Below are 17968 nucleotides of genomic sequence, written 5' to 3'. Positions count from 1 at the left end.
ATTGAACTAACGATAGCAGGGACAATTCAAAATACTTACATTAGCTGTTGGCACACTTCCGCGTGTTTCGAGTCACTGATTAGATCGGGTAAGCAAAGTATTAGCATTCTCTGTATTTCTAATTCCGAGACTGAAATCACCTCAAACAGCTTGGAATACAATACCTTTGAAGAGCAATTCGAAATTTCATAAAATTAACCTTTAAACAAAATGGTTCAATTTTTTACACAAAACAATCACGACTTTCCAAAAAACACTCGAACTGGAGCTAATATAAGTTTAACCACCCCTATTTAAAAATGGATTCTTTTGAAAAAAGATTTAGAAAAAAGAAAAGGATTCAACTAGATGTCTTAGTTGCAATTTCACTAATGTCTAAGTTGATTACAGCGCCAATAATCTGTTACGTGAAGTCATTCTAGTAGTTAACAGATATCATCAAATATACTCACATTTTCTTCAACAATATGATTCAGCCACCTAAATTGATTAATTATCAACTGAGCAATGTCCAAGTTACGTCCTTGATAATTACAACTGACCGAGCCATCCTTGTACGACAATAGTGCGAGCTTCTCAATTAGGCAATTGATAATTTTTGCCTAAAACAAATTAAGCTTTGTAAAACAAGATTGACAATACAAATTAATAGAAAAAAGACAAAACATACCAAAAATTGTTTACAATAACGGTAATCAAGCATCGTTTGACATGAAATAGTGAAATACTGAAATACTTGCTGTTTGACTGACGTACAAAAATCCTATTAATTCATTGGTCATTGACGCAAAGGGCACTACTACTGATTTCACTGTAATTTACAGATCGAACTTCGATTTGCTGGTATAAGTTAAGAGAAATAGCTTCTAAATACCTAAGATAGAAAAATAATTAATTTCGAAATTTGCAAAAAGTAGATGTGAAGCATACATTCTACCATGCCTGTACAACAGAAAATAATAATATGTTTTAATGTGACTGCTTTTATTTTGTGTTCATGAAGTACTACAAATACATATTAACATTATAAGCTTTGGAGTTTAGAATAGGAGGAACCTAAGTTAAAATGCACTGCGTGAAATGTAAATTAAAGTTGTGGGTAAGTCAGAAAACCCACTCACTATTAGAATTGAAAACCATCGACAGGACCCCGAAAAACAAATGTCATACCGGCATGTGAACATTTCGATAACGATTCCCACAATTTCATGCGTATTGCAAAATTCGATATAATTGAGCAATTAAAACTTAAAACCAACATCATTAGACAAAGAAGTCTTAAGATCTCGCCTTAAAACAAAAGAAGATTTCTTGACACAAATGCTAAAAACACTATATGACCTAAACCAGGGGTGGGCAACTTTTTTGGAGAGTGGGGCAGATCGTTGAAAACTTTTATTCAAGCGAGCAAATTAGGAAAAATGAAAAAAATCAAGGATGGAAAAGTCTGAAAGAAAGAAAAAAATGAGAACTGAAAAAATTAAAATCTCAGTGAGAATATTATATCATTGTTGTTCATGTGCAGTAATGTTGGCAAATGTAGTCTCGAAACTTGTGTTTTTTTGTTTTGAATAAGCCTACAAAAAGCAGAAAATAATTTGGCATGAAAATTGGAATCTCCTTGCTGAAATCTCATTGAGATTATCAGCTGTGGGCAGCCTATTGTAAAACATGGAATTGATGGTAAAGCACTCACCCAGAACATGAAAGCTGGCTTTGATGAATTTTACATTGCAGCTTGTCAAATAGGAGGGGTTTATTTGATGGTGTCTACTTCCACTGTAGTATACAGAAGCACTTCAATTATCTTTATGAACCAATGATGGGGACATACTGTTCAGCTATGACACATTGCACAAAAATGTACTTATAGACACACACATTCAAAAAGAAAGAATTTTCATGGGTTGTGGAAGACAAACACATTTGCCAGCAACCTATTTACCCTATTTAACTGGGGAGCCAGTTATGAAAACCTTGTTGCAGCTACAGCACTAAACTTAACCTACAAAGTTTAGTGGGGTTTCCAGAGACAAGATTTGCCAACAGCAGAAGATAGGTATATAAAAACATACATCATGAGTTCCCAGCAGTAATGACCTGCTTGGAGGAACAAATCTTAGATGGGGTGAAGAACAGATCAGGGACAGAACCTGCAAATTCAAAAGTGAGGGAAAAGGCAAACAAGGCATGAGAGCTTAAGGAGAAGATACCAAAAACCTGTTTCCTGCTCACACTGTCTGGTCTAGCAGGTGCATATGGGCAATTTGGCTTGATATTGAATGTTGCTCAAATGGTTCACCTATTGCCACATGAAAGATTGGAGCTTTTTATGGAAGCTGTTGATGTTCTTCCTAAAATGGAGGAGTGCTTAGATGACCACAGCAATCACTGGCACCAGAATCAAGAAAGCAGAGGTGCTTGTGGCCATTAAACCAAGCAGACAAAGAAGGCTTGAAAGAAAAGAATGAAATCAGGAGAATACTTATTGTCTCCCAGTGTGGGATTCAAGCTGCTGGCCTGCAAAATGAAACACAGTCTCAGTCTCTGACCGTGAGGATGAAACCTGATTCTGAAGCAACATCAAACAAGCAAATACTGTGTTTGCCCAAGAGAAATACACAGTGGTTTAAAATCTGATGTGTTTGATCAAGCATCAAATGATATGATTCAAAACACTAAGTGATTTTTTACCAGCCTGCATTTGCTGTTAAGTTACACCAGCCAGATGGAGGAAGTACAAAGATTGCTGAAACATACTTCCCCAAATTCAGGGAAGCAGTTTTGGCAACACTTGTGAGATCCCTTTCCTCTGTGCCAGAGAAAGCCTTCAAAGGCCAATACAGATAATTTTTGAAAAGACTTCAGCTGTCAACATCAAGCTACACAGTGTTCCAGCTCATTAAAAAGTTTTTCAACCCTGCAAATACTTTATTTGTAGGCATAGAGATGGTAATGCAGGCTATTGCTGTATCTTGTGTCAAGCAGTCATGTGAGTCGATTCTGGAGTCAATGGTTTCAGTATCATTTGTATCAGTATCATTTTGATGGTACCAGAAATATGGGAGAAGAAAATATGAAATAAAGAGTTTTTCATTGCAGTGAATGGCCCAACCTCTCTCATTGCAACAGGGACATTGAGGAGTCAATGATAGATACTGGAAGGAACAGAACTGGCATTTCTATAGAGCATCCTTGTCAGACCATCTCAAAGATTTTCACATAGACTCAAAAGTGTCGGATAGACTTCTCAATGAAAATAGCAAATTACCTTGCATGGAGTAGAACACATATAGTTTGAAAAAGTGGCTTAGAACCTTCCCATCATTTTAAAAATTAGAACATTATAAAACTTTTTTTCATCCTCCTTAGTGTATTTTATCATTCAACTTGACCACGGACTAACTAATTAACTGGCTACTTCATTAATAAATCCCATGGGAATAAGAGTTTCCACGTTCTGTTTTGTCACATGTTTTTGATATACTGCAGAAATTTTTTCAACATTTTCTATGGTCCCAGAAAGTAAAATATTTGTCCCACCCCTGGTTGTTGTAGAAAAAGAAAAAAAATGCACAATTATTGACATTGCCATCCCAGGAGATAATAGTGTTGGTGCAAAGGAAGAGGAAAATATAGAGAAATATGATAACTTAACGTGGGAAATCAACAAAAAGTGGTCAATGAAAAAAGCAGAGATAGTAACGGCAGTCATTGGAGTACTTGGAGCTGTTAGTATCAATTTGAACAGTGCATAGAAAGGTTGGGAATAAAAATAAAGACAGAACATCTGCAGAAAACGGCTTTACTGGGAACAGCAAGAATATTGAGACGGACTTTAAAGAACTGAAAAATAAAGGAGAAAAACAGAAGGGCAGAGGCTACCAGATAAAACAATTTAACCTCAGTTTACTGGCTGTAGACAGCTGACATTGGAGAGTACCAGCAGAAGATTAAGCTGTGCAAATGGGAACTGAGAATAATAATTATAATTACAAATGTCAATTTCAATTCAATTATACTACAGTGGGGTCGATTTGTTTCATTTAATGTTTGTGCCTGCTCGGAAAATGATACTTTCCACCCAAGATAATAAGGATATCATTTTATCAACTCATGGGCCCAAAAAATTCTCTTCCCGGGCCGGATTCTTGTCCGCAGGCAGTAGGTTGCCCACCTATGGCCTAAGCCATAAAATCTTTTAACATCAGCTTAATCTAAAAATAATATTAAAGAAAATAGGGGGAAGGATGAAGGAAAGAGTGAGTAAACAGAATTTTTTAGCAAATGGTGGTAACACATGTCAAATCAGGTAGTTACCTGTAACATATCAATTCCCAGAAGTACTTTGGCAAGGCTTTCACAAAATTTGCTCGACGAGACTCTGTCAGTAATAAGAAAAGAGTTTGTAATATAATTATGTGATAAGCGGCCAAATGGTTTGATATTATTTTTTACATTGATTTGGTTGAGATAAGAAAGATGTGGACTAGATAGGAAGATAGTAAGTTTTTTGTGTTTCACATCTAAAAGAACTGCCTATCGAGTTTTCAGTCTTGACATACTGTATTTTTAAACAACTACTTCAAGACTATTAACAGGTTGTACAGCAAGTAAGTCATTCAAAATTAATTTACAGGTTCTTACTTAGAAAACATCAATACGTACAGGGGAATTACATACTTTAATTTTCTTACAACTTGATTCTTCATTTCCCATTCTTGAAATTTCCAATACTTAAAATATATATATTTTGATGCTTTTAACTTTTAACTTTGATTATTTGCTATCTATCAAGACTTTTGCCGCTAACATTACTTTTTCGGCTAGAAATTAAAAGGTTTCCCTGTAAAATCATTTGAACATGGCTTTGAAAAAGCAAAAATTGGAAAATATAACAAGACAAATAAAAACTTAGTAGAAATTTCCAAATGAAAATATTTGTGACTTATAGATAAATACTAGCAATCTAACCAAACCCAAAATGACTTATACACAAATACATACAAATTGCTAAAAGATATCCATTAAGAATACAAGAACTTCTACAAAACCCCCCAATATCTCAGGGCACTTTACTATCCTATACAGTTTCAAAGTATTTAAATGAACAAATTAAAAAAAACCATCAAGATGTCTTACGTTTCATCAGACATTGATTGTGATATTGGAACAAGACAGAGTATAAATCTAAAAAATAAGTTCCCAGGTTAACAACATAAGTTATATCGCTTGAGAATAATAGAAATAATAGAAGTGTTTCAACCTTAGTTTTTTTGCCTTGTTCCTTTTGTTTGAAATTGTATAGCAAACATCTACTCGTTAGTGTAAACTCAACAAAACATAAAACTTATCATAATATTTCATTCACTGACAGTTCCAGTTTTAAAATATCACTTTTCTACCCGCTCTTGTGACATAACAAGAAAAGTGAAAAAAGTTGGCTCAATTGACCTTGATTGGAGCAGTTGTAGTCAAAGGGGACTGCTGAAGGAGTGTCAATGAAAACAAGAAAAAAAATAAACATATGTTATCTTGCTCAGTTTTAGAAATGAATTTTAAAGCTCAAAGAATGTAATTGGTAGTTGCCAAATATAAAAGAAAATAGGTTAATTAAGCCAATGAATTGAAGCAATATAGTCTTATAGCCATTCCAGCCTATTGTAGAGTGGGACAATTTTTCTAGATGAAAATGTTAGCAGAAAGTTTCACAGAAAATTTTTGAAGTGTTAAAGTAAATATAAAAATCTGGTGATATAGGTTAAGTCAAAATAGCAGAAAATATTATTTCAACACGCCTGTGAGCAGCTAAATTTGAGCTGCCAAAGGACTGTGGGAATTAGTCTCTTTCCATTGGAAAGAAATTCTTTGAGCACTTTATTTACATTAACTATTTCACAGAAATCTCAGCCACTCACGATCAGAATTTTTTTAGCAGCTGAGCTTTTAAGACAAACCATGATTAAGACTGAGATTAATATAGGGACTGGAATCTACTTTCACAGAAAATATTTCTGGCACCATGGTGTGAACAGTATTTATCATAAGTTAATATGCTTGGTTAAATTAATTTGTTGCATGCTAGGACTCCATTTCAACAACATATTGCTTCTCGCTTGTCAAAAGATTAGGCTAAACCTTCTCCATAAAATGCACCATCCAATTCGAATGATTTTGCCCCTGACTCTTCTGAAACTATGTTTTGAGATTATTGCATGGATTTTCCTTTTGATTTTGGTTTTCCATCACAATTGATTGAATGAATCAATTTCTAGCTAAAGTTGATTTTGTTCTTATGTGCATTTTTGCATTAAGTAAAGGCATATCTAATATGTTGAGGATAACTGTTTCGGAACAATAGTCAAGATCTCTGATATTAAATGACACATTAAGTTAAGAAGTTGATTGCCTGACAATTTTATGCATTCGATTTAACCTTATATAGAAATACTTTGAGAAAAAAAACAAATTAAGCATTAAAAAAAACAAATTGAACATTCAAATGAGAAGTATCATACTTAAAATTAAGTTTGCCTCTTTTATACATCAACTAAGTATAGAGATATAGGCACAAACAGAAACTTTATTTGTCTACCCCCTAAATTTTGCAGAAAGTTTTGAGCCAGATTCTTAGGTTCCCAGAAAGAAAAAAATTTTCCACCTCTGGCCCATTGTCATACTTACTCATAAAAGAAGCATTGAGACAGAGAATTCAATCTAAAAATAAAATTAAGAAACAATCATATTTGCTTCTTACCTGTTATTTTCTATAATGAAAGACTCAAATCCATCAACAAACAAGTCCACTACCTGAAATAAAGTGATTTCTCAGTCAATGGAAAACAACTTCCCTTGGGATACTTTAAAAATTAGCAAACATGCGTAAAAAATCTCAAGAAGATACAAAAATTAGATGTACAAAAGGAGGTAAATTAGCCAGTTTTGCAATGCAATAAAACTCAATATTGTGTGAAAAAAATCAATTAAGACTTCAAATTACAACTCATTCAGAAAAATCTGTTACATTACCAAACTACAGACTCCCTGGTACAGAAACGACAGTAATAACAATTGAATTCAAACCTGTGGATAATTTTTGTGACTTTTTAAGGAAATTTGAAAATCCTTTTGAAAAACTACTTGGTCTTCCTCTAGGAAAAAGAATAAAAACACTTTCCTTTACGTATTATCATCTAACAATGTTATAATGGGATGGTATTTCAACAAACTTCACCATCATTTCGCATTTAAAATAGGATCTGCAATACATGGATTCTACATGGCTTCATCAGTTGGTTTCAAAGGGCAGACTTTCATGTAGATAACAAATTTTGCTTGTACCAATTAAAATTGTGAGACTGTGAAAAAATTGCCAATAATTGTAAAAAAGGAATTTATCTGCATCTGTTACTAAAGCCAACAAAATTATTATGCAAGTAAAAGACATCAAGAATTTTTATTTGATACGTAAGAAGTCGAGCTTTTCAACAACTATTTTTATCTGGTTTCAACATTCAAAGAGCCAAACAATATTTGCTGCTCTGTTCACTAAATAAAAGTTTTCATAATCCATATTGAAATCTTCGAAATGTGCGATTGTTTAATCCATATATTCAACAACCTTAGCCCTGGTATTAGCCTCCGAAAACTAATACCTCAGCCCCAAAATTTCTTTTTCTGTTGTGACCTGGGTGAGGTAAGTTTTCTTGCTGAGCTATGATAGAAGAATGGATGAACAGCAGGAATGAATTAGCTTTTCATTTCTAATACCTTGAGAGCTGTCAGCTCAAGAGATAGTGGACAGAGCCTCAGCATGGAGAAAAACATTGCTGGAAATTATTTTTGTGGATTTGCAAAAAATGTAGCTCTACTTTTGTTGACAGTGAATGTAAAGAGCAACAGCCATGAAATCATTTTTAACCCACTGGTTTGATTTTGAAGTGAAACAGTTTGAAGTCATTTTGAAGTCAAGTCAGGCACATAGCTGCTGTATCAAAAGGCAAATTTTGCTTGCATACTTAGCCATCACCGTCATCTGTGTGTACTTTGTAGGAGACATAATTTAGCCAAAACTAGCTGAATAATTACAGCTAAATCTCAAATTTGATAAAAACATTTTAGAGGAACATCAGTGTTTTTGGAGACTCCAGGAGTGAGTGCTCAGTTTCTCTAATACCAATATTTTGCCACCCCAGCCGCCCCTTAAACAAGGTGTATCCAACCCTATTAAAAAATTGTCACCTTATTCCTCTAAAAATTATTATGCAAGTCACTGAAATGTTGCAGAAAAGGAGGCAAAAGGAGGAATTTTCAATAAAGTATAATGCAATATATCTAAAATTTACCAACCCCAATGAGGAATTTCTCAACCCCAAGACTAATTCAATTTGAGGGTACAGGGGGCTAAAAGTGGTTCAAATTTTCAATCAGCATTCTCCCATTTGGAAAAATTGTCTTTGTGCTCATCCTAGTTTATCACTACTACTATTTCATCAAGATTGCTACCCACAACAAGGATGAAAAACAGCTTTCCTTAATTTTCTAATCTATTAGTCTGATACATGAGGAAAATAAGCCCTTTCTTTAAGAAAGTGCGGAAAAGTGCATGGTTCATGAAGCATCTACTTTTCTTCTTTAATCTAACAAATACAAATAGGGACAGGACACCACAGTAAAGACAGTGACCTAAAAAAGGAGGTGTTGCCAAGGCAACAAGACATGCAAGTATTTTATGTGATGGCAAGAACAAAATAAAAGATGAAAATTTATAGTATCAAGAAACATCTTCATAATCACAAAATAAGCATGGCTAATTAAACTATACAGACAATTTTTGACTTGAATCAATTTGTATCAACTATGATTCTGGGCAAAAAGACTTAAAAGTATTTTATGAAACGACTATAGCAAAATGAAACTTTAATATCAGTGCACATCCCATAACTTTTTAGAATTCTGTTAAAAGTTCAGGTCACAGCATCTGGACAACTTCCTTCAAACCATGAATATATTTAGGAAGAAAACTGTACATACCTGATTTAAATCTTATTTCATCTTTTTCAAATGAAAATCCTTTTAATTTCAAGAAATTTTTGAAAAAACTGCCATCATCTTCATCATCATCATCCCAACCACCATCAAGAATGACATTATTCAGCTTTGATTTCCGTTTTTGACTTTCACCGGTTGGTTTCAAATGACTTCCTTTCTTGGCTGGAAATTTTGAATAAAAGTATTTTATTCCAGCATGTTGATTATCAGGTCTAATCATTAACAAAAATATAGTAGGCGTGCTAACCACTGCACCCCTGAAAACATCCAGGCATGTGATGGCGTGTGACATTTTGTCACAAAACTTTTTGGCAATTATGATAGAGATACGGAGAAATTGCCAACACGAAAATGATGACAGCAATAATTTGGTGAAATTTACTTCGCTTAATTCTTACCATGACTACTTACATTATAGCAACTGAGCAATTTTCTAAACAAGTATAAACTGAGCTTATTTAATATATCAACAAAAAACGGCACTACAAGTACAGAAATATGTTTGCCATGTCGTAAGCAGGTTTCATCCGTGGGAGCGAAATTCATATTGGAGGGCTGCTCATCATTTCCCTTCCCATTCAGTACACTGTTATAAAGAAAACATACAACAGTTTGACAATTATTGGAGGACCAGCCCCCCAGCTCCCCGTTCCGACGGGCCTTTAGAGTCATTCATGCTGTGGCGCTCATCTGGTTGTAATGGCCGTTTTTGCGTGTAAATCTGTGCCCCAAGGGCCCTCTGTTATCAAGCATGACAGCTATTTTATGAACCTCACTGACCAGATGCATAAAAGATAATGATGGCCCATTTTTCATTAAACCAAATTTTGCTAAATCTAGATTTAAAGCATAGCGGTGTCTAAAGAGGGGGCCGTAGGGGGTAGCAAAATCCACAAATAATCTACTATTTTTCATCGCATCATTGGCAAATCGGCCAATTTTTATCGCATAATCAGCTGCTTTCGCTAAAATTGTGATCGAAAATGAAAATCATGTTCAAAACACTAAATGTTCCTCTTAAAATTCGGGGACAAAAATGTCTGTTATAGTCTTCTGTGTTTGAATTTGCTCAATGACACCAAGAAATAGCGATAAATACACCAGGAACAAGAAGACCAAAATAATGGTGAAAAGTTTTGGAAAAGCTCGTCATATTGAGAAAAATTATGATGAAGGGACTACAATTATGTTTGTTAATATACGAGAATTCATTATATATGGGATTAGTTAATACGAGAGAAGTTGTGCGGAGGCAGAATTCAAGGGGCCAGATATCTCTTGTCATGCCAGAAAATTAGTTATACTTGTAACCAGGTCAGGTTTCATAATATTGGGATTCCACTGTAGATTAATCCTATGGTTATTTCAAAAGTTTTTATTTAATCTGCAATCCTGATAAGGTGTTAAGCCTTTTTGAAGTGGCATGAAGTAATTGTACCAAGGAAGGATAAATATGTCAACTCATCTCAAAAACCCACAAAACCAATAATTATGAATTTTGCTCCGATAATAAAAGAAGGCGTGCGATGTTTTGCACTCCTGGAAAGCTGTAGGCGTGGGCCAGGGCAATCGCACGCCTTTCCGATGAAAGCCTTGGCTGTTGATTATCAGGATTTTTGAACATTAAACATTGCCTGTAAGGGTATCATTAAGCCTTAGATTAACTTACACTCCTTTGTTTTGGTTAAATGTCATGCTACATTATTCAGCTTGCTGCAAAAAATTAAGATGACCAGGATCATTAGAGCTAGCCCCTACTCTAGTGTCTCTAATAGAAGAAGGAGGGTAATAAAAATGAGGTGTTCATTCTAGCCAAGTTTAAATAAAAGAGGGTGCTAATAGAGGGGGTATTCATGTCGACCAGGTTCCAATAGAAGCGGGTTGCTAATAGAAGGGTCTGTTCAGGTTGGCCAATTTTCAATAAAATGTCAGCAAATTTCAATAGCAAAGGGGAGCTAATAGAAGGAGTGGATGTTGGTAAATCTTTTAAATAAAAGGCAGTGGAATTAGTAGGATGATGACACTGGTTACTTGATAATGGATAGATAGTTAGAGATAAAGATAGACAAACATAACATGTGACAATTAGAAAATAACTACATAAATAACTATATAATGACAAAATTACAACAAGTGAAAATTTTCCAACTGAGCTTAAAAATGAAATATAATTTGAAAGTAGATGCTATTGAAAAGACAGGAACCTACTCTGTTTTATCAATCACATGGCTTTTTCATTCAATTTTCTGCGTGTTCTGGTCATGACAGATTTGTAAAATTTAATAGAAGGGGGGGCTAATAAGTAATGGGGGAGGGCAAAATCTTCTGAAATTAATACATGGGGGGCCTGTCTGTTAGAGTACAGTATGGATCATGTTCAACTCCTGCCTACAGCCCTGAACAAACAAACTTTTAAACAAGTAAATGAAAGAAAATTTTACTAACAAGAGCAGTTATGTCAGAAGCAGGCCAGCCATAGAGCCCTAAACAAAATCAGGCACTCTGACCCCTCCTCCCTTATAAATGTCAAGCCCATTCGTAGAGTTTTAAGCTTTTGGTAAAACCAAGTTCTAAAAATATACAAAAATAATAAATTTTAAATATCTTAATTCCAGATTTTCAAAAGTTGCAAGTTGTTTCTTTTTCTTTCAAGTTTCAAGTCTTGAAAATAATGCTTAATTAACTAGATATAATTGCTTAAATATCAATTTAAACAAGCAGCATTTCTGACAGTAAAGATTTATGCCCCTTAGCCCTAATTGCATCCAAAAAACATTTGTAAACAAACATTTGTTTTCTTATGAGTGAAAGGATAAAAGTAAAATATCTTTATGAAAGATCTTGAACCATAGTAACTTTTTCAAGGAGCAATTTGATTGGCTTCGGAGTGCACCTGTTGAAGGCACTGAGGATCATTTGAAAAATAATGAATGTTCTGAACATTCGTAAAATAATGTTACTAAACATACAAATGTATTTGTTTGGTGCGCCACAAGGGCCAAAGGGCCTAAATTTTTGCTGTCAAAAACGGCTGTTTGTCTACTTCGATTGTGCATAAAAAGTGGTACTTACACTGATCGAGTTTTAAACTATTGTTTTACGGACCTGATTGGGAATCTGTTGGGTTACGCCAATTTTTTAATAATTGTTAGATGGAAATGAGAGACGCGACATTAGGTAGAGCTGGAGTAAAATAGAATCGGGTGTATGTTTATGCATCATTGAAAAATGAAATCACTAAACAAATGTATTTTGGTTACCTGTCACTTGACTCTTTGAAGAATCGTCGTTTCTTCTTTTTACTGACCGAACCATTTTCTGCAATGCTTTTCTTTCGAGTTTGATTCACTGATTAAATTGATTTGAGGTAGGACTTGGGATTGGAAACGAGCAAGAAAAAGCGCGCCAATTTTCTCGGCCTCTCTTCCATAAAAAAATTTGACAAGGATCGCAGAGCTCTTTGTGATGTTTTTGCGATTCGGCGATTCATGTAGGAAAGAAAGTATTCTCAGTGGCTGATTAACGAATACCAGGGCCGGGAACTAGGATATTTAAGGGATGAGATGTAGGAAGAATATCACATTATAATATAACAAAGCATTGCCGTAGTTATCGAATTAGCTAGAATTTTCCCTAACCTTGATTAAAGTAATTTTTGCAAAATAACCCAAAGCAAAATTATTGCTTTGATAGCAATTGGTCTATTCCAATATTTCTGCATTTTTCAGCATAATGGCCAGCCTCAAATAGAGGTTTCTATTAAATAAGCACCCACCATCGAATAAGCCCCCATCCCAATTTTTTGCGAAATAAGCCGCCGGTACCCTGGGTACCAGACTCACTATATTTTATATAGTGAGTCTGGTACCCAGGGTAAGCCGCCGGTGGCTTATTGAAGGACTTGCAATAACGGGCTATGCTCGAAACGTCGTTATTTATTTTAAAAAATATTTTCCTAGTAAAATTCACTTACATTGATCGTTATTATAGCTTTATATTGTACTGCACGCAATCTAGTATATCTATGGAATCGACTTGCAATAACGTCATTAAAGAATATTGCAAAAACTTGAAGCAACAAGTTTAGGACCTGACTACATGAAAGTTTTCAACCCCGGGGTTGAGTTTCAACCCACCTGGCTGAGTTGAAATAAATTTGCTATTACATGAGTACTTTCAACCCCGGGTATGAAAAAGAGCGCCAAGGCATAATTTTTTCCATAACAAAGATGGCGGGAGGCAAAAATCATCGACTGTTAGTTCTGCAGATGTTTCTCCAATTTTTCCCGCTAATATACTTAATTCTTCAACTGCATGGCCTTGTGATAACGTACAAAATGCTGGAGATGAAAAGAAATCTTACGATGTGTGCATTATTCAGTGCAAAGAAAAGCAAACCCCGAAGAAAGATGCAACATATTCAAGCGCGTCGAATCCTTCGTATGTCACGATCGACGTGGGTTGCCATTGGCCGTACAGACCAGTGGTGGCAAAACATGCTGGGGCAGATAGGCCAGAATACTGCTGGAAGAAGAATTTCCGTGTGTCAAGAATTTCGTCCATGAGCCTGGCTGATGAACTGAGACCTTCTATTGGGCCTAGCAATGGCAGCCCAATCTTTTGATATCATTTTACATTTATTATTTTTTAACAAAGCTTTGTAAACAAGCTGTTAGGGGTAGGTCAATATTTATGTGAAAGATGTTTGTTACCGCGAAAACCAGGGAGCCATTATATTTATATCTATAGTGATTTTGATTTTGGGGGGCAAGGGGACATCTTTCTCAAATGTTACAAAGACCTGTGCACCCTTTTTTGTCTTAGTCACAAATGAATTGTGTGAACAAATCTAGAAACATTGATACATAACATCTTTGCGTAACAAATGCCTTGCAAGATATTTTTTTAGTGGTTTTGAATGCTGGGATTTGCTTACTGTTCCCCTGTTCCCATAGTCCGGGCTTTGCCATCCTGTAGTTTTGTCAATGCAAAAAAGTTCATGCAGCTTTATATGTAGCAAAACATTTTTCCCATGGTTACCCCAAAAGATAAGTTTGAAAGTAAATTGGCTATTCAACCAGCAGGAAAATTAATTCACATGGTACCTAACTGTGTAATGGTTAAATTAATGTGTTTATACATATGGTTGTTGCCAGCAAAATGTTTTAAAAACAACCATAAACCAACAAATTTAAATTTCAAGCATCACAGCATTCATCTTTAATAGTTCGTACCTTTATCTTCAGTTGAGAACTATTAACAAAAAGTAAATTTAAACGATCTCACCCGTTGGTGTGTTGAGAAGACGCGTAGAGAAAATCGAGTTCTGTTTGCTTCAATTCAAGAGAGCTTACTAACTTGATCTACAATTATTTATACTTTAACTCTAAAAATAAATCTGCTGACGAAGGATGTGTGGGTATGATGTAATGATGATGTAATGGAGATGGAAAGTTCTAGATTAAGAAACGAGAGAGGCTGAGTCAGCATGGCGCAATGTAGCAATGTAAAGCTGAGATAAACAGTTTAAATTAACATCACTATAAACAGAGTAAATACTTTATCGCTACACATCATAGACACTTGGAAAGTTCTTGTAATTGTTAGTTTTTGGTACAGGTCTTGAAAATTGTGAAGGAGACTGGGTCTGAGGGAAATATCCATGTTGTTGGAATGATGACTCTCTTTCAAAGCTGGGTTGATTTTGGTACAGCTGTTGTTGGTTTTGCTGGCATATGACGTTGCTCATCATTTCCATTGATTTTGACATACCTTGTGCAACCTGCATAATGGACATGCTCATTTGCTGCATTGCCGTTGCAAAAGTCTCATTAGACTGGCGTATCGCTCCTGCCATGTCCCGCTTGAAATGCGCATCCTTCTTTGACTCGTTTAGTAGTAACTGATCCCGCTGGGCAGCACTTAGTTGGCGTTCCATGTGCTTTCGCTTTTATCTATGAGTCTTGGTACAGGATTTTGAATGTATTTCCTTTTTTTACCAACTATTGGTTGAATGGGGGCTCTCACTGGGCTGTCAGCTGATGCTAAATAATCATCTGTTAACTTGTCACTTGATGATGTTGATGAGAGAGGATCAAATTCAGTTTCTCCCTTCTCCTCCAAGATTTTTGTTGGGCCTTTGTTAACATTTTCTTCACTGTCTTTATCTTTTTGATCAGAGGATATTCCAAAAGACAAAGGGTTTGTAGATGGACTACCTCCCCAAATCAATGTCAACTGGTCAAACAATTCAAGAGCAATCTTCCCACTGCCACTCCTCGAGCCTGTTGTTACAGCATGGGAAAATTGTTTGCGGATTTCTTTCAGTTTTTCATGGACACGACTGTATCCTGTTTTTATCAATTTTTTCCATTTTTTGCCTCTTAACACACTCCGCTTTCTTCTTCTGGTCTTCAGCATCTTCCCTAGTCATTTCTGACAATGAAACTGGCCCAAAGAAATCTTGCTGGTCAGAATAAATTTCTGACATGGCCTGCAACAGCCTCGTACTGCTTGACTTTATCGGCATTAAAGTCAACATTTCTGTACTCCATAGCGCTCTTGTAGTTTCCTAGGCATTTTATAAGATTAAAAACCTTGTCTCCCTGGCTCCAGCGAAATCTGTTTTTCTTGTCATTAATAACTACACCCATTTCACTTGTTTCAAAAGTATCTTCACAATCGTGTCCGTAATTTGCAGCCATGTTGTTTTGTTGAAACAAATGGCGCTCAGGCGGAGATGCTCTTTACGCATGCGCTAAAAGCTGTTCGACCCCGGGTTGAAACAAGATTGCGATTACATGGGCATTCACATATTGAAAACAATAGGGATTAACGGCTCAAGAGTTTCACCTCGACCAGCTCAAGGTGGGATAAAATTCCAACCACGGGTGTTATTTCATCCCCGGGGTTGAGATTTTACCATGTTATCGAAAATTGGAATAAACAAAGGAATAAATTGAGAGGTGGGATGGAATTTCAACTCGGCCAGGTGGGTTTAAACTCAACCCCGGAGATGAAAACTCTCATGTAATCAGGCCCTTAGATGTACGACAATTAAAAATTGCGATGAAATTAAATTACAACAAGGCCAAACATAAGTTTGCGCAATAACATGCAGAATACCAATTTTTCTCCAGCTTTTAAAGCTGCAAAGTCAGAAATAAAGTCATCCATTGAAAACACGTCCATTACACCATGTTCACTCCTGAAAAGAGACAGGCTACCAAACTGAAGCAGCCTTTCCACTAGCCCGTATGAAAACAAAAAACGGGTTAAAAGTTATCCGTTTTTGCGTCGCGTTCCCACTAACCCAAATTATTTTAAGTGGTACAGTGGACAAGAGGGTACTCCCATACTTGCCTGACGAGATACGCTGTAAAAAGGGTATCCTCTTTTGCTGAGAATTTCGGGACAGGGTATTTGACTTTCTCTTGATGTTCACAATAATTTGGCATCGCTTTTGCAAGAGTAGTATCTAGAACGGGACGGTTATTCAATGCTGTTGCAATCTCTACAGCCTGCTTTTCAAATTTGGCGCACAAAATATGTTATTACAATTGGTGCGCAAATTATCGAAATGAGGCCCATTGCTTCTCGGGGCACATAAGATTGCAGATCATTGTAGAAATTGCAAACCAGGCTTTGAACATGTTTTGATTATTTGCTTTTCGAATTATCTTGATGGATCCATTCTATTTCGACCAAGCTTGAGCATAGTTAAGATATTGTATATTGATTAATTGATTGATTTTGTTGATATTGATGATAGCGCTATTTCTACCATATGTATTTTCCTTTAAAAGTTTTATATTCTGTGATTCAGACCCTTGATGACCGGCCCCCGCTCAGTAACTCGACAGAAAAGTCAGGGTGGAGTTTCCCAGAATTTGGAATGTTCCAGGCTGTTAATCTCATTTTCAGGGTATCTGCGCGAGCAAAGGTTAATTCGAAGTGATCACCGTAAATTCTCTTTTAAGCCCCCCTCTCAATTAAGCCCCCCTCTCTTATTAGCCTCCCTTTTCATTAGGAAAAGTTTAACTAGCCTCCCCTCTCAATTTAGCCCCCCCCCCCAAAAAAAATTTAACTGATGCCGAAATAAGTAAACTTGACAAAAAAACAGATATTTTGTTCATTGATCGTTCAATACTTCGCATCAAATCACACCATGTCTCTTCCAGTCACGGCAGATTCGAAGACAAAGATTTAATATACATTACTCCGAGGAATGAAGTTGACCTTTTTGAATGCTCGATTTCAGAAGGCGACATTGCCCAAGAAGATATTTTAGAATAAATAAGTTTAAATAGAATAAATAGAATAAATATACTTTTAGATATACTAAATATACTAAAAAGAAACATTTAGAATAAATAGAATAAATAATTGATGACGATGAAGATGACAATATTATTCAAGGCTGATTTTATGTTTTTTATTTCGCAAAAAAATTAGTTTACCACTAAAAATGGTCCTTTATTACAAAATATTTATTAGGCCCCTTTTCTCAATTTAGCCCCCCTTTAAAGTGCTGAAAAACAATAAGCCTCCCGGGGGCTAAAAAGGGAATTTACGGTAAATATCAAGACGCCCTATACCGAAATTGCTATGCAACAATAGACCAAGTACGTAGTATTTTGCAACAAAGTGGACCATTGTTAGAACACAGGGTTCCCATTCATTGCAGGACATCACATGACAATTGCATCATTGCGCTGCAATTGCAGCTTCTGTAAATTGTATTATTCTTAGGGTATATAAGGGGTGGCTTTATAGTTAGGTTCAGTCTTGCCGTAAGATTGTCGAACTCCGTGTACCTTGTCGCTAGCTTGCAGAATTGTCTTTGCCGTTACATTGTCGCCGTTAGCCGAGTAAGATATTTTTAGTCGTTTGCCGTGAACTAATGAATTAGAAGAAG

General features: G+C 35.6%; 1 protein-coding gene across 3 annotated transcripts in view; it reads right to left on the bottom strand.

The window, feature by feature from the left end:
• Positions 1–12823, bottom strand: part of LOC135696555 (Fanconi anemia group D2 protein homolog) — a 101737-nt gene extending 88914 nt beyond the window's left edge. The window contains exons 1-8 of one of the 3 annotated variants that reach the window (XM_089112489.1): positions 12312–12823; positions 9034–9213; positions 7084–7151; positions 6758–6810; positions 5143–5190; positions 4321–4384; positions 453–602; positions 40–164 (exon numbers count right to left, since the gene is read on the bottom strand). In XM_089112489.1, the coding sequence (XP_088968615.1) occupies positions 40–164; positions 453–602; positions 4321–4384; positions 5143–5190; positions 6758–6810; positions 7084–7151; positions 9034–9213; positions 12312–12366 (743 nt within the window). In that variant the 5' untranslated portion in view covers positions 12367–12823. Of the gene's footprint in view, positions 1–39; positions 165–452; positions 603–4320; positions 4385–4683; positions 4728–5142; positions 5191–6757; positions 6811–7083; positions 7152–9033; positions 9214–12311 lie in introns of those variants that run through there. The other 2 variants (XM_065215983.2, XM_089112490.1) reach the window with 2 other exon arrangements.
• Positions 12824–17968: the final 5145 nt, after the last annotated feature.

Source organism: Rhopilema esculentum, chromosome 14 (genome assembly GCF_057945365.1).
Source record: "Rhopilema esculentum isolate cy_ngs chromosome 14, ASM5794536v1, whole genome shotgun sequence".
Lineage (NCBI taxonomy): Eukaryota > Metazoa > Cnidaria > Scyphozoa > Rhizostomeae > Rhizostomatidae > Rhopilema > Rhopilema esculentum.
This window is presented reverse-complemented; position numbering and strand designations above follow the sequence as displayed.